This window comes from Euwallacea fornicatus, chromosome 14 (assembly GCF_040115645.1).
Source record: "Euwallacea fornicatus isolate EFF26 chromosome 14, ASM4011564v1, whole genome shotgun sequence".
Taxonomy (NCBI): Eukaryota; Metazoa; Arthropoda; class Insecta; order Coleoptera; family Curculionidae; genus Euwallacea; species Euwallacea fornicatus.
In genome coordinates, this window is record NC_089554.1 from 3,050,141 (window position 1) to 3,072,704 (window position 22,564).

The window sequence follows — 22,564 nt, forward strand, 5'->3', positions numbered from 1 at the left end:
GTTAAAAAATTATTCAACTTCGGTGGAAAGCAGTTATTATGTACTACATCCATTTCCTCTAGAAAATTGATCCAACCACTCTCAGACTGTTAAGTGTAAATATACTCCCTAAATTGTTTAAACAAAAATATGCCACGGGTCGAAATAGCACACATATGTGTTTAGATGTCACGTCTGGGCAATATTTGAAGCCCAAACAGTAAGTGTACCAAAAACGTACCATTTGAAAATACTGAGATATTCAGTATCAGTAGCTCAAAGATAAAAATCGTTTGCCCCTAACCCGTTAAATATATTAGGCAGGGCAGTCTATGAGGATGTTCCGACATTAAGGAGCGCATGTCCGAAAATGAATCATTTCCGCGATACAGAGTCTTAAATATCTTCGTATTTTCAAAATGACGCAAGATATTTTATTGAAATTCAGTAACAATAAAAAGTGGTCTCAACAGTAGATTTCCCTTCTAATTACAGAAAAATGCTGTAACCATAGCCGTGCGTTAGGGTTACCGTGCTAATTCTTATAGAGGAATGGGGAGTACTCCATTGACTTTTTCCGAATTGGACACATTATAACAACTGTCGAAAATTGCCACCATTTGCCATAATACTTGCGTCTTCCTTTTTCTTCTGGGCTCTCGAACACGTTCAAAAATACCAAGGGTATTGCGAACTACCTGAGACGACTCCACAATACAATGTCTTAAATGATCCACAGTATTGACTGGCTTAGAGCAAACTAATGTTTTTATATGTCCTCACTGAAAATAATCTAAAGGGCTCAATTCCAGGGATCTCGGAGACCACGAATTGTTTGGTCTACTGTTCCTCGACCTATCCAGTCATATCTACTAGATTTAAAACGGGACATATTTTTTTCTCTCAAAAAGAATTTATCGTATCAAAATAACGTGAGAGACATTTTTAATGTGCTTTTAAATAAGTTAATTAAAAAAATGTAGTTTATTTGGAAAATACCAGTGGCATGCCCCTCCTTGCCCTATCAGGATTAACATGGTAACTTCTACGCATGCCTATGGTTACAGCATTTTCCTTCAACTACAAGGGATATATACTGTTTAAACTATTATATAAATATACCGAGTTTCAATAAAATATATTCGCCATTTTCAGGATACGCAAAAAAATATTTAATTTTTGTTAATGTTTAACACCCCGTATCTCGAAAACGACTAATTTTAGAACATACGTTGGTATGACATTTTCGTTTCAGAATCATCTAGAACCAGTCCGTTAAATATCGAAGTAATGTTAGGAGCTACTTTGTATAATATTAAAACCCTAAAGAACTGCATCTCCCTTTTTATTATTACTTATGCAATTAGCACCACCTAATTTAATGCGTTAAAATGCAAACACGTAATTTCCACCTCAAAGCACATAAAAGGTCACAATCTAATTTAGCATTAAAAAAAAAAGACAAATAAAAGCACAATGAAGTGACAAAAGCTGAAATTAGTCTAGAAATAAGCGGATCAACTTAATAAGCGCCAGCGTTCCGTGCGAGGCTGAGATCCTATTTTTAATGGAGTTTTATAATGGACAGCACAAAACGTGGAAAAGGTCTCGGAAATAGACAATATGAGCATCGAATGACAAAACTTATGTTGGGGGTTGAAGAATAAAAGATGTTTTTGCCCGAGAGCGACCAGGGATCATGAAATCAGGACCGTATTAGAGTTGTGGTGGACAGCGATTATTTGATAGCCTTACCTCTCAAATACAGATCCAATTATCCGATGTGAAATGCTGTCATATCAGACAAAGGAACTGCGAGATTAGTATTTTTATTACAACTATAAACTCGGTTGTAACCATCTGACCAACCATAAATAATTCAATACAATCTCGTGAAGTAGGTAAAATTCTATACTTACAATGTAAACGAAACACTTCAGTTTTATTGTTTTCGGGTATCTTCGGGTATGTCCAGGAATCGTTAATAGCCTCCAGTGAATAATTTGGTGTCTCTCCTGAACTATGAAATATTTCTACCCATTTTACCTGTAAACCACGGGATTTTCTAAACTAGACTTGGAACAGAAATCCAGTTACTCAGAATAGTCAACGAGTTACTAGACAGCATGCAAATCTAAGCTTCATTCTACTTTTACTGTTTCACCACCAGTATCGCTTGAATTATCAAAGGGCCTTTAAATCCGTCCCTGTGTCATTAATCACATATTTGAAAAATACTCACAATTAACTATTATAGCACAGTATCATGTCACACTTATGGTAACAATACTTAAGTAATGTTACGCACAGGTTTTTGAGGATGCCAAAGTTATGGTACCCGCGAAAGAGCTGAACCGGATGTGGAACCATTTCCCCTGTATTGGACAAACTGATGTTCCAGGCTGGAATTTTCGATTTAGATGAATGAAAAATAAATGTGTTGATTGAATTTTCGTTGAAGTTCGTCAATATTTGAAAACATTCTTCGTTAATCGCAACAATTCACACAAATGAATTCAAGACATGCTGAAGAATTTCAGCGAAGTTGGATGAAAGGGTGTGAGCATCAATTAGGTACCGTTAACTTTCATTAAAATTGCTCAGAATTTTGCGACGATATTAATATGGATCAGTTATGTTCCCACGAGCCTCCGGGCATTCAATTAAAGCCTTCAAGTTAGATATTTAAATCGCTGATCTGAAAACAATTTCTCTAGGTTTTTAAGACGGGGCAGCTTGAGAATAATTCCTGCCATTAGATTGCTGCTCCTTTTACATGTAAATCCTGCCAGATTTATATTATTACAGCGTTAGCCTAAGCGTAATAGAGATTATCGGGTTCTTAATAACCGAAAGAAGTTTCTGACCTTTGGCCTGAACCTGCCCTAAACATTTTTTTTTTTAAGTTTCGGACGAGGATGTTTCTACTTCAATAACCCGAAATTGCCTTTAAGGAATTTATGCTCATTTTTACCGGAATCGGAATCTTAGAGGATCTGAACTGATCTTAAAAAAATTGGTATAGTTTTGAATGTCCCTAACTAATCCCTAAGGAAATTTACCGAATTTTTAATAGATGAAACTTTCCATAGCAATGAATGAATTAAACTGGTCTCAGACGAAATTATGTTCGTTTAACTTTCGTTCAAATAGAGTTAATGACGCTCTTTTGCCATCATTCAGGTTTTCCACCAAAGACCCTACTCTTCTGCTGCGTCCACGTCACCTCCAATTTGTGCAGATGGGCAGTCTATAATATTCAGCTTATGTTCAATGATATAATGCGGATGAATCGTAATTCCACATACTTATTGACCGTCCAACTCAAATTCCAATACCTTCCTATCAGAGGACAAAATTCTACTAGCCCATTCGAAATCCGCTGTAATTATGTTACGGATAAGGAGTGTTCACACGGTCTACCTACAATTTACCAGAAAAGAGAATTTATTTAGTCGGCTGAATCGCGCTGCCTCAAATGCTTCTGGGTAAAAATGGAGAAGTTTCATAGAATTCACACAATTTACATATACATAAAAAAAATTGAGCTATATGGAGTTCGTGTGTTCTTTTGAAACTTGAGAACTTTTGAAAACTCTATGTGAAGTTTAATCAACGACACCGGAAGCTTTACGACCTCTAAGTAGCCAAGATTGTAAGACCCAATAGTGAAGTATAGTTCTTCGCATTATCTCTGACTTGGAATTCCAGTGTCGTTTTCGGTCGGTTAGGATACCACAGCTCGAAGATCATAGTAATGGCCCGCAATAGAAGTCTAACCGGAATTAACCCGAATTAGCTATTAATGATTGAGTATATGTATGCGTAGTGACATTGTAGTTATTTAGAACGCATAATAATTTTTAAGGTGTCTAAGGGGTCGGACATGCCGAGCTCTTGTACTTTTGTTGGTGCTCAGACTTGATGAACGTTTTCACTTCATTAGGTGCTATTTTATTGAGATAAATAGCGTTTCGCACCGTCTGCAATTTCAATTGCAATTTCCGTAAACTACATTTTAGAAAGTGGCACAAAATTAACACTACATTAACACACCATGCGCATCTACTCTCACCTAGCAGACGGTTACTGAACCACTTAAACTTGAGCTTGAAACTATTGATAATCTGCATGGAGCATTAGACTGAGGCTACTTTTGCTTTAGCTTGAAAATTGTAGATGGCGCTCCAGTCCACATTAACTTTCATATGTGTACGAAAAATTAGAAAATTTCCCTAAAGGACACATGAATTATTCTTTTGCCCAAAAGTACCAACACACGAGTTTTCTTGGAACTAGAAGATATAATGTAAATTCCATATAAAATTATTTTCTGCCAAGAGGCACAACGCCTTAAAAGCAGGCCCCAGTTTCAACGTAGAAATACAAGAAATGAGTTCTTCCGCATACTTGAGTCTTATTATATCCTGACATAGATTTGTTAAATTTTCCGTAGGTAATTTTACAAAAATAACCTGTAATTTGATATGCTTAAAAGTATCTCACGGAATTCACGTAAGTAGGCACCGTGCAAGCCAAATTGGTCCCAAATTTTCAAACCACAGGGATGTCATAAAATGTTACTAACAATGCAAACTCCCCACAAGAATGAAATTAGGAAACTGGATAGTTTCCAAGTTTTTTTTTTACATTAGGAATACTCACTGTCCCGAGGCGACCCAATTTGGAGAAACTCGTTTAAAAGTTGACTTAATTACAATGTTTCCTCAATAATTTCTGTGTTCGTAACCACAGTTTTATGAAGTTAATGGTGAGCTGGCAAGAAATGCAATTTGTTAAAACCATCAGGCACGAAGCAGACCTCAGCAGCCTTAAAATTGAGCTAATTGTCAAATGAAGAGACGTGAAACGTAGGTAATGACTCAATTATCAGCTATAAAGTCGTCTGCTTAAGCAGTTAACTTTTTCTGCTGATTAAGTAGTAACAGAGAGGACGAGAAAATTCGCTACTTAAAAAAATACGTCTAATTTTAAGCTGAGGAAATAAATATACAGCGCGTAACATATCGTCATGATATTTCACAGTGCGATAGCACTATGGAAAATAATAAAAAAATGCTAATAGACCCATGGTAAACAAAGCACCATTTTCGATGTACTGGGTTGTAAAATTTCATATATTTTCTCATATTTTGCGTTTATCTCGCATACACGTTAAGTTAAATTTTTATATAATAAAAAAGAAAGAATCTTCCGGGCTCAGCTATCAGCTATCTGAAGTAATTCGTAACGTTTTTCTAAATGTTTTAAAATTAAAATAAAAATTTATTGAAAAAGTCTGAGGAAAAATATGAAACTCTGCTACCCAGAATGTCGAAAATGGCGCGTTTTTCACCATGGGTCTACAAGGATTTCTTTATTACTTTTCAAAGTACTATCGCGACAACCTGCATATTCCATCAGGTTGCTAAACGATTTCTAAAGTTTGACTGCACAGATACGTCATTCATTATCCCTACAGACTCCTTAAAGAAACTGATACTCTTAGTTTTTAAACCATTGTGATTGTGTTAAAGTTTTCTATAGAGATCGTTGAGCAAAATCTAACGTGTCTATCACTTTGGAAAGTTTTATTTTGGCGCCCTATTTAGCTTAAACCCCCTTTAGACTGCTCTTTCAGCTAAATGAAGTTACGGAGCATATCTGTTCGGGCCCGTCCGAAAGAATCTAAAGAGGATTTTGCCCTTATACGAGGATAGTCCCGGATCTACCCGACATAACGCTTAAAGAAAAAAACATTTGGAAAATATTACATTATTATATAACGTAATCTCTTTAAAGATCGTTACAATTTTCCCAGTGATGTTCTACGTCCTCTCTATGTTGCTTATAATACGAGACTTCGATTGTTGCAAAAGAGGCATGAATCTCGGACTCCGCCCCATCATTATTGGCAAATATTTTTCCACCGAGCCATTTTTGCAAATTTGGAAAAAGAAAATAACCTGAGACGACAAAATCTGGCAAATAGGGCGGGCCAGGAAGCAATTCGAAACCCAGTTGATTGACTTTGGCCATCGCGATGACGGAGATGTGGTGCATTGTCTTGATGATAGAAGACCAAATTCCGTCGCTTTTTTGTTACTTCTTCGCTCAAACGATGCAATAAATTTTTATAATATTTTCCGTTTGTTGCTTTTCGTTTTGAGAGATACTCAATAAAAATTATCCCACGTACATTTCAAAATGCTGACGTCATCAGGTTTAATGCAGATGGAAACGCTTTCTCCTTCATTAGAACTGATTCTCCCTTGCGAGTCCGTTGTTTTGAACGGTTTTTCGTCTCAGGTGTGAAGTGATGAACCCATGTTTCATCCATGGTTGTATATCGACGCAACAAATTGGCTTTATTGCTACGAAGGTCTGTCTAAAACTCCCTCGAAACATCCTCACGGCGCTGTTTCTGTTCATCTTACGCACAGCTTTCTCATATCCAATTGTCCGGTCAAAATGCGATGTCCAGTACTTTTTTAAATGCCTATCATGTCTGCTAACTAGTGCCATTTCGGCCGACGGTGTTCCAGTACAGTTTTGTGGATTTTCACCGTAACATCTGGAATGGTCGGATCTGAAGTGTCATTCGATCGACCACTGAGCACAACGGATTCACCACTACGTTTTAGCAGCTCGTACGATCGTACGACTGTGTCTGAAGTCTGCCATCCAATATTTTACAGTTGATAATGAAGGACCAAAATCTCCCAGAGTAGAATTTAATTCAGCCTTGATGTCGTATGGACTGAGACCTATCAAACGAAAATATTGAATTACGTATCGATGACCAATTTTCCACAGGCTCACAAAATCTCTAAAAGCGTTCACGAAAAACATCTCCAAGATAAACACAAATCAACGTAGCTGCCTCAAATTTTCGGAAAAAGCCTTTTAAGGTTAAGTCTTTATAATATGGGTAAATTTTTAACGAAAAAATCGCCATCTATATGCCAAATCGGATACTTCTCTGACTACCCTCGTAGCTATAAGAAATGCGTATCGCAGGTTCTTAAGATTGGGTAAAACCTTTACGTTTCACCCTCCCCAGCAGCTTTGAGGGTCATAAACCGATAAGTTGAAATGCACTAGGAACTTTTCCGCGTTGACATCGAAACTGTTATGAATGCAAATTAATATAGGCACGTTAACACGTGTTACCTAGACGAGTACCAATTTAATTAGTACGAATTCTACATGCTAATCGTTACGTTATGCGTTAGAAAACTATGTCTCCTCGAACATTACTAGTACTTGATATGAATATTGGTACAAATGCAATGCATTGCTACATATTTATTAGCTGTCTGCTAATTAAAGTCGCAGCTGATAACTGAGTCCTGATGCTTCAAAGCGTGCATTACACAGTTGCCTCAAAAGACCAGTTATTGAATGAATGGGAACTATGAGAGCGAAAACGAACATGACAGGTACTAATTAGAGACTAACAATCAGTGGGAAAATTACAATTAGAGACACTCAATATTCATTCATTCGGTTGACTAGAAAACAGTTGGCTAGCGTATCATCATTATTAAAATCTATGCCGAATCAAACGCTTTACTTCTAAATATTAAATAACGAAAGCTTATTATTACTTGCAGTGGCGAACATAACATATTGACTATATGTGTCAACTTAAAAGGTGAAACCGTCGTTTATTTTGCATACTTGTAGGCCGCAACAAGTACAGAAGAAGGCGTTTATTGTGATGTTGGTGCTGGTAAAGTGCAATTTCTCCAGGGAAAGTTGCTCAAAGTTGGAGAATTTGGTCGGGTTTGATTGACCTCACGCGCATTCAATTTCTTCGCAAACTAAAGTAAGTGGCTGTAATGACGGTGGGGAGATTTTTTAATGATCTTCAACGTAGATGCAAACAGCTGAAGTTTGTACGATTACGAGAAGAATGGGAAAGGAAAGCGAGGTGTTTGCATTTGCGAATTAAAGGAATAAAATTATTCTATTTCTCAATGGAAGCATTTGAGACGAATCGATTGAGAGACGCAGTTTAGAGTAATGAGCAGTTTTGTATCCGCACTTGTAGGCCGTGACAAAAGTGCGGGAAAAGGTCTTTATTACGATTTTGGTGTCGGCAAAGATCAATTTTTACAGGCGAATTTGCTCAAAGTTGAAGAAGTTTGGAGCCGGTCCTACCGCACAAATCTCAACAGTTGCACAACTTTTGGCTCTCCTGAAGGCGCCCGTATTTGTCGACAAATTGCTCTTATGAGTGAACATTCGATATGACTAAACGGTCATGTTACCGATATATTAAGTGGGAACTTTGACGGAAGTTTACCTTGAACAGGCCTATTTGGGTAACATATTACCGTACGTAACTCAAAGTGGTAGACTCCCTTGCGTCTGGCAAAAACCAGTACCGCTCGCATTATACATATATACGACGCACTATCTAGTGTCTATTTTTGTCACCATATTGCCAACTGGATCATCAACTAATGTGCCATAATGTATTAGTGCTGTAAGTACTACTTAACGCAACGCCGTAGCTGAATTTCTTTTCACGAATTCATATATGATAAAACGTACGTAACGCATACGTAATTGGTTTTTATTGGACTAGTCCATTTATGGACTTCAACGAGGTTGCCATACCATAAACCAATTTCATAAAACATTATATTACGAAGTCATCTATTATATAACTAACTCTTATGCATACTATATCATATAACTAATAATTTACACAGATATTATTACTATCATGGGGGTTTGTTTTACAATGTATTCAACGTTAATATTTCTCGATTGTCGGAGACTAACTGACCAGAAACCCTAATTATTTACATTTAAATTTCCATTGGAAAAACTTTTAAAATGCAATGATTAGCTTTCGAAACCGACACCAAAAATTATTAAATCACGTAGTATTAACTCAGTTAATAGGCTGCAAAAAATCATGTGTCATGAGAAACTCGAATCATAAAATATTCATTTTTCGCAGACATCTACAAACACGAAAATGAATGGATACTTTGAAAACGGTTCTGAAAAAAGGCAAGCTTATATATTTGTGACGATAAATGCAAATGTTTTAAATGAAACAAAACATGATGATTTCATTTCTTACTTTCTCGCGATCCCCTAAGAAACTAACCATTATAAACGGAGATCGTGCCCGCGAAAAAAAAGCTAACACACACGCGTGTTAGGAAAAATAAATGACTAATTGACATAGTGCAATGACTTTCACTGCCCAAAACAACTAGTTCATACTACTTTATAAGTACATTAGACAAAATGTATCCCTACAGATGATTTAACTACATCACATGTATATCCAAAACACCAACAAATGTTATTTGCAATAGGAATAGTTCTATCACGATATCTCAAGATTATTCTCTAGACAGCAAGTCACGTTTCATTCTCAACTGTAGAGAATTCTTATTCTAATCAGAGGTCGTGGTAAAATAGTGTATATATCTCACAAGAATTTTTCTTAACACACTTACGTGATTTCCGCCCTCGACTGCGACTCGTGCGCAACGTTTCACGCCCGTGCGTTAAGCGATATTATCCTTTGAATGAACGAATATATATATTATAAATGATATTATTAAAATTAGATGTACATACTTGATTTAAAAATCTTTTTATTTTCCTTTAAATTAAGTGAGAACCAGAACAAAACCACGAAATTTTTGAAGTTCTAAAGTGGACGCTACTATCACCGTTGTATGATACAGTGTGGTAACTTTAACTGGAATTAATTCGGTATCCTCATGGTATTTGATTTTTAGCAAAATTGTTTAAACACGTCAATTTTCATTTCACCTCATAAACTTTTTAATGGTATTCTGATGCTACAAATGTCAACCCCTTAGCTGGCATGAGAGTTACCCTTCAAAGTTTAAATGGAAAGGGGGTTCAAGTGGTACATCATTTTAAAGATGTTTTCAACCTGACCGTTCCTGACATATTATTTTTCATCAGAGAGTAAAATAATACTAAAAATAAATTATACTTAAATTTTGTGTATTTACGTGTAATTTTTTTACGAAATATCTCTGAAATGCCACAATAACTTGAGTATTTCTTCAAAACAAAATTTTGTTTATGTTGTTTAATACAGAAAAGAAATACTTGAAACAAGTTAAAAAATTGCGAATAATGCCTTACTTAACTAAATTTCGTAAAATCGAAATTTTAATAATGGTTATGGCGGCTACAGAGTCGGAACACAAAATGAGGTTGTTAAATTATTTCGACAAAATTGTCCTGATTTGCCACTCATTAATTAAGGAATTACAAGTAAAATAGAAAAAAATTTTTTAGACATTACGGCCATGTGAAAAATACCTCAAGAAGCAGACGACAAAAAATTGATGACGATACAGAAATTAATGCAAACTTGGCATTACAAGAAAACCCAATTACACCATTTCACGGCAGATGGCTCGTGAAAATTTAATTAGGATATATCCGTTTTGAAAATATTGAAAAGTGCAAATATTCAGCTTCATAAAATACAAATACATCAAGAATTGTTTGAGGCTGATGAAGATCGACGGACCGAACTTTTCGAAAAGATTATGAATGCTATTCACCAATTAGAAATATCTATGGAATTGATTTTGTTTACTGACGAGGCAACTTTTACATTAAATGAACAAATTAATAAACAAAATTGTCGATGTTAGTCTGCAGTGAGTTCTCATTGAATGAGAGGTGTTATGGGTACCCTGCAAAAATAAATGTTTGGTCTTGTATCATAGGGAACAGAATGTTAGACCAATATTTTTCGATTAAGGTTTAAATGGGGATCAATATTTATAATAGAATTTCTTGAAGGCGAACTAGTTCCTACATAGTGTAATTTATTTCCTAGTGAAGTAAAGCCAGACATGCTAAACAAACGGATTTGGTTACAACAAAATGGAGCAGCATCATATTTTGCTCGGAATGTTTGCTCATACCTACATGAAACTTTTCCATTTCCATTCCAACATGAGAAGACGAGGATGGCCTCCGAGATCTCCTGATCTCACTCCTCTCGATTTCTTTTTGCGGGAATACCTGAAGTTGAAGATTTACCGCACGAAATCACGTGATGCCGACGAGCTCAAAGAACGTATAAAACAAGAAATTAGGCAAATCACTCCAAATACTTTAGAAAATATGGGAGATGAGTTTTATCACCGTTTAGGGCAATGCGAAGAAACCAACGATGAACAGTTCAAACAGTTGTTAAGTTAAAGGAAATAACAGTTTGTTTGTTTAAAATTGTGTTTATTTTTAGTATTATTTTGTTCCATGAGTACAAGTAATATGTCAGATTAAGTCAAGTTGAAAATATCTTTAAAATGGTGTATCACTCGAATCCCCTTTCCATTTAAACTTTTCAGGGTAACTGCCACCCTGGCTTAGGGGGTGAGATTTGTAACATCAGAATACTACCAAAAAGTGTATCGGGTATATATTGACTTGTCTGAGCAATTTTGCTAAAAATCAAATGTAGATACCGAATTTATTCCGGTTAAAATAACCACACTGTATACTAGCGTTCCAATTCACTAAAAATGGACGATGATAATAGCTATATTTGACGTATGAGTGACGTTAAAAATCTAACAATTGTCACATTTTATTATTGACATGCTGGATTTCCAGCCTTAATCTCCTAAACTTTGACAGAGCATTTCGGCACGCGTGATTCGAATTTGACGTTTGTTAGAACGTTTCCATCATTCATATGTCTAATTCCGTAGCTTTCACCGTACGTCATTTATATACGGGAAAAACAATTGATTTCCACGGTATTATCCGATTTTTAACGAGTTGGGACAGACGGTACAAGCGTTTTGATTCAAAACGGGATTAGCTTCTACGTTTCGCGTTTCTCCTATTTCTGTTCACTTGAATAGCAGTAATTGTAAATTCGACCCTAATAGAAGCCGCTTCATCATAAATTCAAAACAAGAGAAGTATGAATCTCCTGATTTCCTAACTAACACACCATTAACAATTTAACGTTTATGGCGGTCATAAACAAAGGAAACGGCAGTTTATCAACTGAGAATTATCAAGAGTCCAATAATGTTGTTTCGTTAAAAACAGGCATAAATTTGCTGCTCCCTCGAGTTTCTAGATCATTTGGAGTAATCCGCTTTCAGATTCGACAAAAGACCGAAATTTGCGGAAGCTTCCACACATCACATGCAGACCTAGTCGGAGCCATAATAGCACCCTTCACGTATATCTCACATTTACCTAAAACCGGTATCAGTAGGGTCTCCCTTTTACAAACGAAGTGGTCATTTATGTGGGTGTGACTTCTCCTTTAAAATTCGACGTACATTCATTAGACTTTACGCGATGGGATTTGTAAAAATAAACTCCTAAGATATTAGATATATGGTATGAAATTAAATCATAATCGAACGACTTTGAAATGTGATGGAATTTCATTAACAAACATTACTTTCAATCAAAGTAATATAAATTCCTTAAACTGGATTTACTGTTCGATCTAAGTTGTAGGCTTTGAGGTTACCATTAAGGCGGCGGTCAAATTCCTAAAATACCCAAAATACATTAACACAGAAAGAAATGCTTTTACTTTTAACGTCATTTACGTATCCACTCGTAGTACGAGAATCACCGTATTCATAGTCGATCCGGCATAACTGTACCCAGATTTTTTCGATATTTGGACCATACGATGTTTCATCTTCGAGATCCGATGCCATGATTTTACATACGGCCCAGACTTTCTACATAAATTAACCACACGAAAATATATATATGTAAATATCTGCCTCGTGGAGCCGATTCAGGACCGATGAGGATCTCTTGGGCGGCTCGTTTCACCTCAATCTTCGCCTATGAAGATCGGTGACTCATCACATTTTTTTTTTACGCTATCGGTGGCAATTAGCACCTTTGTGGAAGCGATTTCATAAGCATACAACGGAGTGTTCATCTGTTCATAAAACTGCCTTAAATAAGTCCCCGGTAGAAAGTAAACCGACTTTTTCCTGTGATCAAGAACCGCTCCTGCTTCTGCATCCGGCATGCGTTTAAAGTAAAAGTGAATGGGCGGAATGACTAACAGTGTTATATTGTAATTGCAGGTCGTGACCTACACTTTAAACCTGACGCACATCATTGCAATTTACTGCATTGGTGCAAGAATATGCTCGTAGGTTAGGGATCCTACAGAGGAATTGTGAATCCGATTCGTTTCACCGATTAAGACAATGCGTCAGGTGAGAATCCAGTATTAGTTGACCTCGATAAGCGGACGAAACTTGAACATTTCGGCCTTTTCCCCACCTCCATTTTGCATAAACCAACTGTGGACGTGAGTTAATTTTATAAATAATTTTTCCTAATCGTCTCGCGACGTTTTGATTCGTCCACAGGGTGGTGGCCCAACATAAGGGGTACATACAGCGTGGTCTCCCTCTCGTTCACGCCCTGCAAATCTCACACTCCTCTAGCGATTACGCTCGTCACGTGAAACTGCATTTCCTGAGTGATTACATAACCAGTTATTCTGATCAATATTTTGATCCGATGAATTACGGTATTATCAAATTATTAGCGGAAACGAAGCGGGATTTATAAACTCGAGGTTGGATTCAGATTTGGCGCACAGAAGTAGGTACAATGAACAGATAATCAAATCCAAAATGGAAATTTGAAAACAAGTCTGCTTTGCGGCCACTGCATTGATTGCCAATTTGCATTGATTGCATATTACAAATCGATGGAAAATGAAATTGAAATTGATTTTAAACTGTAAATTAGATAAATGTTGTAGAACATATGGGTTAAAAGTAGATCAACTAAAACATTTATTTTATTTTCCCTTGCAATTACATCTTTTGTTTGGTATTTAGTAGCATATTTCTCATTTTTAAGTGTACCTCAACATCTGTTGTCCATGGGCTTTAATCATTCTTCGGTTTAATTCTTCGGAGGTTGACCACTCTCTAATTAATTTAGAGATATTCTTCGGGTGTTTGTGTTGGAACTACCACCGAAGGCCCATGTTTGCTTCTGCTCAGGGTAGCATGCGACTTTTTCGAATGTTTCTATAAACATATTGACCAATACTACCATCATATTTTACTAATGGACCCATGCCAAAACCTCCTAAGCACCCCCAAATTATAATATGTCCACTTCCATGTTCAATCGTCGATTTAGTACATTTCGGATTAAACCGTTCGTTAATTGGTCTTTTGACCCAAGAAATTCCGTCTGGTTTAAATAGTTTAAACCGATTTTTATATGAAAAAAGGACAGTTTTTAATTTTTCATATGACCAGTTCCCATGCCCCTTCGCAAAAAGCAAGGAAAAATAGACGAGCATCTAGCCCTTTTATTTTTCTTTGAGATAAAACGCGTCTTTGCCGATTTTCTCCTGCATAAACCTTAATCTTCATTTTACGGTACTCACTGATATTGAAATAGATAATTCTTGTTGTGTGTTCACTTTTGAACGCGTCTTTGATAACATTTTAATTCTTCTGCCAATCGCTTTATCAGTTTTTCGCTTTCGGCCACACTTCGGAAGTTCATCCGAGGTTCCTCTATTTTCAAAACTAGAAGTGACCTTCCGTTGTTATTGATTTATTCAAATTTAAGCCTTTTGCAATTTTGCACTGCTTTTCACGACTTAAAAATTTTTCCGAGACTCTTTCTTTTAGCTAAAGTTTTAAATGAACACTTCTTGGCGTCTTGAAATATTTTCGGTCAATACTGCGAGCAGCAAATTTAACATTACACAAGAATATAAATAAACAAATTGGCTGCACTACACATGAACCCTGCGAAAAACCAAATAGTCTGAAAAAAGAATATAAGCAAAATGTGTTTTTTTACAAAATTTGGACAAACGAAAAATACATTTTATTAATTCTAAAAAAATATATTTTTGGAAACCTGCTAACATAAAATTTTTAGTCGTTTGTTATACATATCGGCGACAGTGTATATTAGCCGTTAAATGCGAAATTGACGTTGATTCGCCGTTGAGGTGCCGTCGAGGATAAACCGATTAAATTTTTTTAGCGTTAGCGTTCATGGCGTGCCTTTGTCGATAAATCGAATCAGCTCTTGACGGCATGGGATCACATTTAAATTTTCGTATCATTTTTTGGGACACAATATAGCGCCAAATCCAGCTGCAAGAAGGAGGTCTCAAGCTCTGCCACGAAAAGACCACCGACGCTTGGACTCGACGCCGCAGCCAAATCCAAATTTATGAATTCAGCTTCAGTCCTAGTTATAAGTACGAAATATACATAGATTGAGTCAAAGTCGACGCTTCTAGTGGAAGAAAAGTACTGCTTCTAGCAGATATAGAAGAAAACTAATATGGGCGCTTTGGGCTCAACTTTTTGGTTTGACACATTTTACGCAGGATTTTACAATTCTACATCGAAGTCTGTTTCAACGTCACGAGCTGGGAATAAATTCAATTGATGGGATCTGGACTTCCATTCGCTCTTTAATAATATGGAGCCTCTCTATCATTCATATTAATTCAAACTCTTTATATCGCTTTAAGCAGCGTTACTTGGAACGATAGTCGGAACTTTTACTATTAAAATATGTGTAAAGCTTTGTTTTTTCCAGGAATACCTTCTATAATAATTTAAAACAGTCAGAGAAATGGCCTGTCGTAAATCCGGTAGAAAATTGTTGGGACATCCATTACTCGTCCAACTCTGTCAGGCATTATTTAGGATTTAAAAAACGAGGTTTCCAAAATGTTGGTACGTCCATTAAAAAGACAAGTCAGAGATATATATATTTTTTTTTTTTAGCAGAGGTTTATTCTATTCCAGAGACATCTTGGTGTGCAGTGCATACAGTAGCGTCAGGGCCGTCCTACAATTCCTTCTGATTTATTATTGAGTGCTTCAGCCTGTTTGGCATTTTATATTTTTGATACATAAAGGAACTGTCCTATTCCAATGCTTTGAATAAATAATATTATCAAATTTTGCCGAACTCGCTCTGCTTGCAGTTTAAATTTTATGTTGATGATTATCAAAAGCGAATGGGAATTGCATTTTTGCGAGAAACTGATAGATAGATTAAATTTTCATATTGTCCCGTACCTGAGTCTGATGACCTTATTGCGATTTGATCATATTTCTTGGGCATCCGAATTTTTTGCATTTTTTTTTTTTAAATTGATAGTCCTAGAGAAATATTTATTACTCCCTACCTTCATTTTATGAAACTGATAGAAGTAGTGAATAAATCGACAGTGCAATACGTAAACACAGTATTACTCATCTGTATGGTATGAAGAAAAAATTATTTACATTTTCTTATTCGCGCTATTCTAATCGATTGTATGAGCAAAAATGTCGTTTGAAAATTAGGTATTTTTGTCAAATACCTCCCACACCGGGAATCGAATATTTTTTTAAACAAATCTTCGTGTATTATCCATTCGTGTTACTGGAAGTGGCATTCAATATCCTTCGAAATCATTTAAAAACATTCTTATTTCTTTCAGTCTCAGTTAAACAAAAGCTTTTTGGTTTATAGGGAAAGTTTTCTAATCAATTCGGGCAATTCTGCTTCTATGCCCACTATTTAACCAAAAAAAGACAGGGTTGACTTTCCAACCGATTGAAATCCCTGGGCTAAACTTTTTTTTTTTATTACTGGCTAACTTCTTTTTTTCTTGAAAATTACTTTTCTTTCTCCAAATTGAAAGAATCGCAAACGAATTCTGAATAATATATCCCCATTGAAAGTAGATCATTAAAATTTTTAAAGTCACAATGTAGTCATTGTAACCCCGTTTGCAAGTTTTTGTACTAACTTTAAATTGTAGGATATGGATTGCTCATCAGTGATTATAGCCGGGCAATGTTTGAGAAAAGCGTTTTCCTACAGCCATGAGGATGTTTTAATTAATATGAATTTTTAATTATTCATTTTGCACTGTATGACGCTAACTTACGCTCATTTGCGTTTCCCTACTATGGTAGTTTTATAATGAAATTATGATTTAAAAATGCTGTTCTTCATATCATAAAAATCTGCTGTAAAACAGACAAACAAGTATGAATTAACCATACTTATTCTGGCCTTTTTTCTCCTCAATAAAGTTCCCTCATGGATCACCCGTCTCCCCCTTCGTTTACAATATATACTGTAATGATATATACTATCCTTGGTTACAAGGGAAAAAACTCCAAAAACCACATCCCTTGTAAAAATGTGCTCATGGTAAGTGTGAGAAATTTTATCAAATTTCCATTTTTAATAAACATTATTTAAGTAGTTTAACCAAGTCGCCGGTAAATATTTATTCATTAATCAATGGCTGTGCATTAAGAGGCATGTTTCGAATAATACCTTACATTTAAAGCGCACAAACCACTTGAAAAAATGAAAAAATGCACTTAAAACATTCTAATGTGATGTTAAAAACGTTTTTTTCGGAAATAGTTGCAATTATAGTCTTTGTGAGACGGCGCTTTGGTTATATTACGTTCCGTGCAATGAAGAAATGAAAAGCTGCCTTCGACGATTATTTCCACATATTTACCCGCAATTTCATTATTGAAATGGTGTTTCTTAGTCAACTGGTCAGTTAATAAGTTTATGCAAAAAATTCAAATAACTCTTATTACGACGAGTTTTTGACCTGCAACATCCAATTTTCCATATTGCGGAGCATTGGGGCGAAGAAGCCTTTATTTTATTAGAATAAGCTAAACGAATTTTTTATTTAATCTCTAGACGATTTATGTGAGATAAGGAAGTTGGTGAAACACCCGGTGCGCACCAACTACAATACACTTCTCAACAACGAGTTATACAGTGTGTCACCAACAAAACGAAACGGCTCTCGTAAAAAGTCTGGACTCTCATTAGATTTTTTTTTATTTTAAGAGGTAAAGAAAAGTAAAGAAAACCTCAAAAATAGAGAATATAATTAACAAAAAAAAATTATGAACAAAAATTATTAACATCTGCACCTCCAATAGACAGAGTGGGTTTTTTGGAAAATGCCAACACCAATAGCTTAACAATTGCGCCGGAAATGGAAAAATCCAGAAACACGTTTACTATAATGTGAAAGCGGAAGAGGATTGAGGCCATGATGAACTCACTGCACGCTACTAGATGCACTCTAGCCACCTCAAGTGAATTTTTCAAAATGGCAACGGGCATGGTTGGGACATATCGTCGGAATGCATTTTCAATAAGTTTTTCTATAGCACCAAAGTTGCTGGAATTCCGATCTCAAATTTATTCGATAATGCCTGAAATGCAAAATTCATTATTAAGGCACCTAGGCGTAGAATTAAGTGGTTTTCAATTAGTAATATGTAATAGAGCTGATAATGAATTCAAAGTTTTGTTGTAACTTAATTAAAGCGTGAAATTTGTCGCTGAATATTAATAATTTTTTATAATAGGCGTTCGTTAATTTCCATGCAACCGTACACAGGATATTTACGGTCTCGACGCACGTTGTTATCAAATAATTAATAATAATGTTAAATGGAAAAAATAAGGTATTTTCCTTCCATCGGTATTTATGAATGTTTTTCTATTCAGTGAGTGGTCGAGCCCTGTTTATTATTTGAGTTTCATTTCGTGCTTCTTCTCGCAAATTTTCAATCGAACCATGGTTTATTCAATTGCGGAACGGGTTGAATTCGTTTTTATTTATGGTGATGACGAACGTTGTCTTTTACGACCCACAGAAATATTTCACCAACTACATCCTGGAACATTAATGTAGAAATTTTAAGAAACCGGTTGTGTAACCAATCAAAAAAATGAGCCGATCTAGGATATTAGATGAGTTTACCCAAATCGAAATTCTCGAACGATTTTCCCAAAATCCATAATTGTTAATGCGGCAAGAATCTACCTTAATTGGACCATCGACAGCATCGGTCCGAATTTCAAAAATTAAATAAATTTCATCAATACAAAACTCAACGTCATCAGGAACCGAAGGAAAATGTTCCAGACCGACAAGTTGAATATGGCGAGGTGATGCGGTGATGCGATGTTTCAGTGATGAATGCACACTTTACTTCAATGGTACTCTCAATAGGCACAATCGTGGAATCCAAAGTGATTCAAACCCTCGCGTTATGAGAAAAGGAAGTAGTCAATATCTACAAAAACCGAATGTTTGGCTCGGGATCCATGGACATAGTATTGTTGGAACTTCGTTTCAGTAATTTGAATGGTGAAATCTACCGTGACCTTCTATAAAATGCTATTGAATCATTGATAATCCATGAGCTAGAGAATTGACAGGTCGAAAATGCCGAATTCCCACTAGACGCAATATTTACTAAGATTTCAATAGGATGGTGTTGCCACCACAATTTGTTTTATCCGCTACTCAGTGGGTGACTAACAATTACCCGGGAAGATGGATTAGAAGGAAAGGAGTGATGGAATGGCCCCCTAGGTGTCCCGATCTTACGCCCTTGGATTTCTTTTTGCGGGACCACTTGAAATCTGTAGTGTCCCAAATCCAACCAAAAACAATTTATGAGTTAAGACAATGTATTATTACGGAGTGTCGTGCAATTCCCAAGAAAACTTTTACCAGAGTGCATCAAGAACATGAAGATCGTTTATACTCTTGCACGAAAAGTAACGAACACGTATTATAAAAGAATATATTAATATTCAGCGGTAAATCTAACGCTTCGATTTAATTACAATACAATTTTGAATTAATTATCATTTCCATTACTTATTCCTGATTGCAAACCATTTAATTCTACATCAGGTGTCTTACTCATGGATTTTGCATTTTAGACATTTTCGGATACATTTGAGAGCGGAATTCCAGAAAGTTTGATGTTATTGAAAAACTTATTGGAAATGCTTTCAGTGAATATGTCTCAACCATGCCCGTTCTATTAAAGAAAAAAAAATTACTTGGAGTGGCTGGAGTGCATTTAGTGGATAGTAGCAAGTTCATCATACCCCCAATCATCTTCATTTTTTCATTGCCGACATAACTTTCAAGATATTGACATTTGTAGGTTTTAAAAACCCACCCTGTATAATGTTTTTGGCTCACTTTTTGCAGCACAAAACAATATCTATTGGAAATATAGGAGACACAACAGGAGACCTCTCTTATTATTTAAATGCTTGTCACTATCATTGGCGATACCATAACCAAAGCAAACACCTCACTAACACCAAACTTTGCGATATCAGTTTATCTAAACAAATTTGCTCAGACGTCCGCGCTTGCTTAATACTGGCACTTAAACAAATCTCCTACAATCCCAAGTTAATATTTGCACGAATCTTAACATGAATTAGCATTAACAATAAATATTTTTTAACACCGACCTGGCACGCGAAATATTTCCAACGGGATCGAAAAGAAGACATAACCAACCGCTACAGAAACAATGTAAACATAGCTTGCGTGAAGCACATGCGGGTACATTCATGGTCTGGTGCAGGTTAACCTTCATCATGACCGTGGGGCTACTTCTTGGTCTCGAAGACGTCGTCGCCCGAAGAATTGCATATCGCACAGGGCGAAAGAAACGAGGTTAGAACGCTCGTCTTGAGAAAGCGGTTCCGCGGCACATTCATTATAATCCTCAAGCCCAAAATGTGTTTTGTCGGGCGACACCGGGGTGGGAGATATTGTTATATATCAGTTTAACCCGGTCGGAGGATCACATCACTCAGAAAATCACTACGATGAACTTCAAAATTCTTTCCGTGCTCCTGTGCGTGACGGTCGTGTCTCAGGCCCTTCCCACTCAGGAAGAGGCTCGCAGCAACACCATCCAAACCGAAAGTGACCTTTTGGACGCGGTTTACACCGATTGCCTCCGAAAAGATTCGTTATCTTGCCTGAAGTACAAAATCTACAATTTCGTCGACAAGACCTTGGGACAAAGGGATAGCATCACAGTGACCGATGGAGTGCAAATCATCAAGACCGGCAACGATAGGGATGGCGCTCCACGTGCTATTTCAAGTGACGACTCGATCGAATCTCTCGTCTTCGATAGGGTGGCCAATTGGCTGGAAACCCACACCATCAAAGTTGACCTTAAGGGCAGTGAAATTGTAAACGCAGTACAGAGCACGGCCCGTAGCTTCAACGATATCATTTCCGAGGAAGAAGGAGATGGTGTAGAAGAAGGCAGAAAGAAAAAAAAGAAGGGTGGCAACATGGGGGCTCTCATGGGCGCTCTAGCCCTTAAGGCCGCGGTGTTAGGAAAACTCGCCCTTTGGGCCATTGCAGTTATAGCGGGTAAAGCTTTGCTTATCGGTAAAATCGCTTTGGTCCTGTCATCTATCATTGGAATCAAGAAGCTCCTGGCCAGCCAGCATCACGGAAAGCACGTGACATACGAGGTGGTTTCGCACCCTCAGCATACCAGCAGTCACGTAAGCACCCACGAAGTGGCCTACGCGGGTGGTTCCGGACACGGAAGTGACCTTAGCGGAGCCAGTTACGGAGGTTCCGGTCACGGTGGATGGGGAAGGTCTCTTGATGCCCAGCAGCTGGCTTACAGGGGCCAGCAACCAGAGCCTGTAGCCCAACCCCAACAGTAGAGACCTTGATGGTTTTCGTACCTGCCAAATCACAGCTGCCTGTCGGAGACGACCCTGTTCATGAGCTGCCTTTTGTAAATTTCGCTCCTGCTCAGCAGCAAGTCCCCCAGACAGTTTTATTATTTATGTAATTTATTTTTCTGTAATTTAATTCTAGGTTAAAAGACAAGACTTGACAATAGACCCACGGACTATTACCTCACTACTCTCTATGATTAAATCGAGCTTGCTACGACAAGCCATTAGTTTTAGATTTTGTTAAAGTTGATTACCAATCAAAGAAATGAGCAATAAAATGAGATTTTTATGAGTTGAGATATCGCTACTTCCTTTAAGCCAACTTAGATTTAATTGAGGACAGGACAAGAGTTTCTCCCGTCCTTGTAAGGAAAATGGAAAAAATCGCCCACCTGTGGTGATCGCATGACCATTAACCGGTTGACCGCACCTGAGCATTGCCCTAGAAAAATGAAGCACGCAATATACAGTGTAGTAGCATTGTGGGCAGATGCCTCAACATTCCAATCGAAATTACTATTCATCCTAATAAGCAATTAAGCTGAGGTCCACGAAAATTATAAATTATTTATCGTCCAATAATAATCATATTATCGTCACATCGCGGCGTGATTGATAGTTCTCATATACAGGGAGAAAGTTGGGTGATTTCACGGACATTTTTCAAGAACTCACACTGACACTTGGCAGATGGGAGCTATTTTTTATAGAACATATTCTTGTTTATTTATGTTTTTCCTTTAGATGCATTTAGGTTTCTAGCACAAGGCAGGTTGTATTGTGTTAAATTTTAGCTTTCTTCAGATAAAAAGTGATGTAGTGCCTTATAAATAAGTTTATATGTATGTTAAGCTTGGGCTGGCAAAAGAAATTTATTGTGGGTTTAATTATATTAGTTGAAATATATTCTCAATTACGTTCGCCAGTCGCCATTTGGTGTTCAAAGGTTGCAGTCCTAAAAACCCTTCATGTGTCC

General features: G+C 36.7%; 2 protein-coding genes and 1 long non-coding RNA gene across 4 annotated transcripts in view; 1 reads left to right on the top strand and 2 right to left on the bottom strand.

Annotated features, from left to right (window-relative positions):
* The window catches only part of LOC136343367 (uncharacterized), a 35,682-nt gene extending 15,105 nt beyond the window's left edge, over window positions 1-20,577 (bottom strand). The window contains exon 1 of one of the 2 annotated variants that reach the window (XM_066290060.1): window positions 20,341-20,577. In XM_066290060.1, the coding sequence (XP_066146157.1) occupies window positions 20,341-20,440 (100 nt within the window). In that variant the 5' untranslated portion in view covers window positions 20,441-20,577. Of the gene's footprint in view, window positions 1-20,059 lie in introns of both variants that reach the window. The other variant, XM_066290061.1, reaches the window with a different exon arrangement.
* Window positions 1,168-3,411, bottom strand: LOC136343270 (uncharacterized). The gene is made up of 3 exons (XR_010732763.1): window positions 3,288-3,411; window positions 2,229-3,229; window positions 1,168-2,186 (listed from the first exon to the last, which is right to left on the bottom strand). It is a non-coding gene; the product is annotated as an uncharacterized lncRNA (long non-coding RNA).
* Window positions 20,578-20,629: 52 nt separating the features above from the next.
* On the top strand, window positions 20,630-21,891 carry Osi7 (Osiris 7). Its single transcript, XM_066290048.1, has one exon. The coding sequence runs from the start codon at window positions 20,704-20,706 to the stop codon at window positions 21,568-21,570; it is 867 nt and encodes a 288-aa protein (XP_066146145.1). The 5' UTR covers window positions 20,630-20,703; the 3' UTR covers window positions 21,571-21,891.
* Window positions 21,892-22,564: the final 673 nt, after the last annotated feature.

What these genes read in the sequence shown, in the direction of transcription:
- Osi7 (XM_066290048.1), top strand. Translation starts at nt 20,704, where the DNA reads ATGAACTTCAAAATTCTTTCCGTGCTCCTGTGCGTGACGGTCGTGTCT.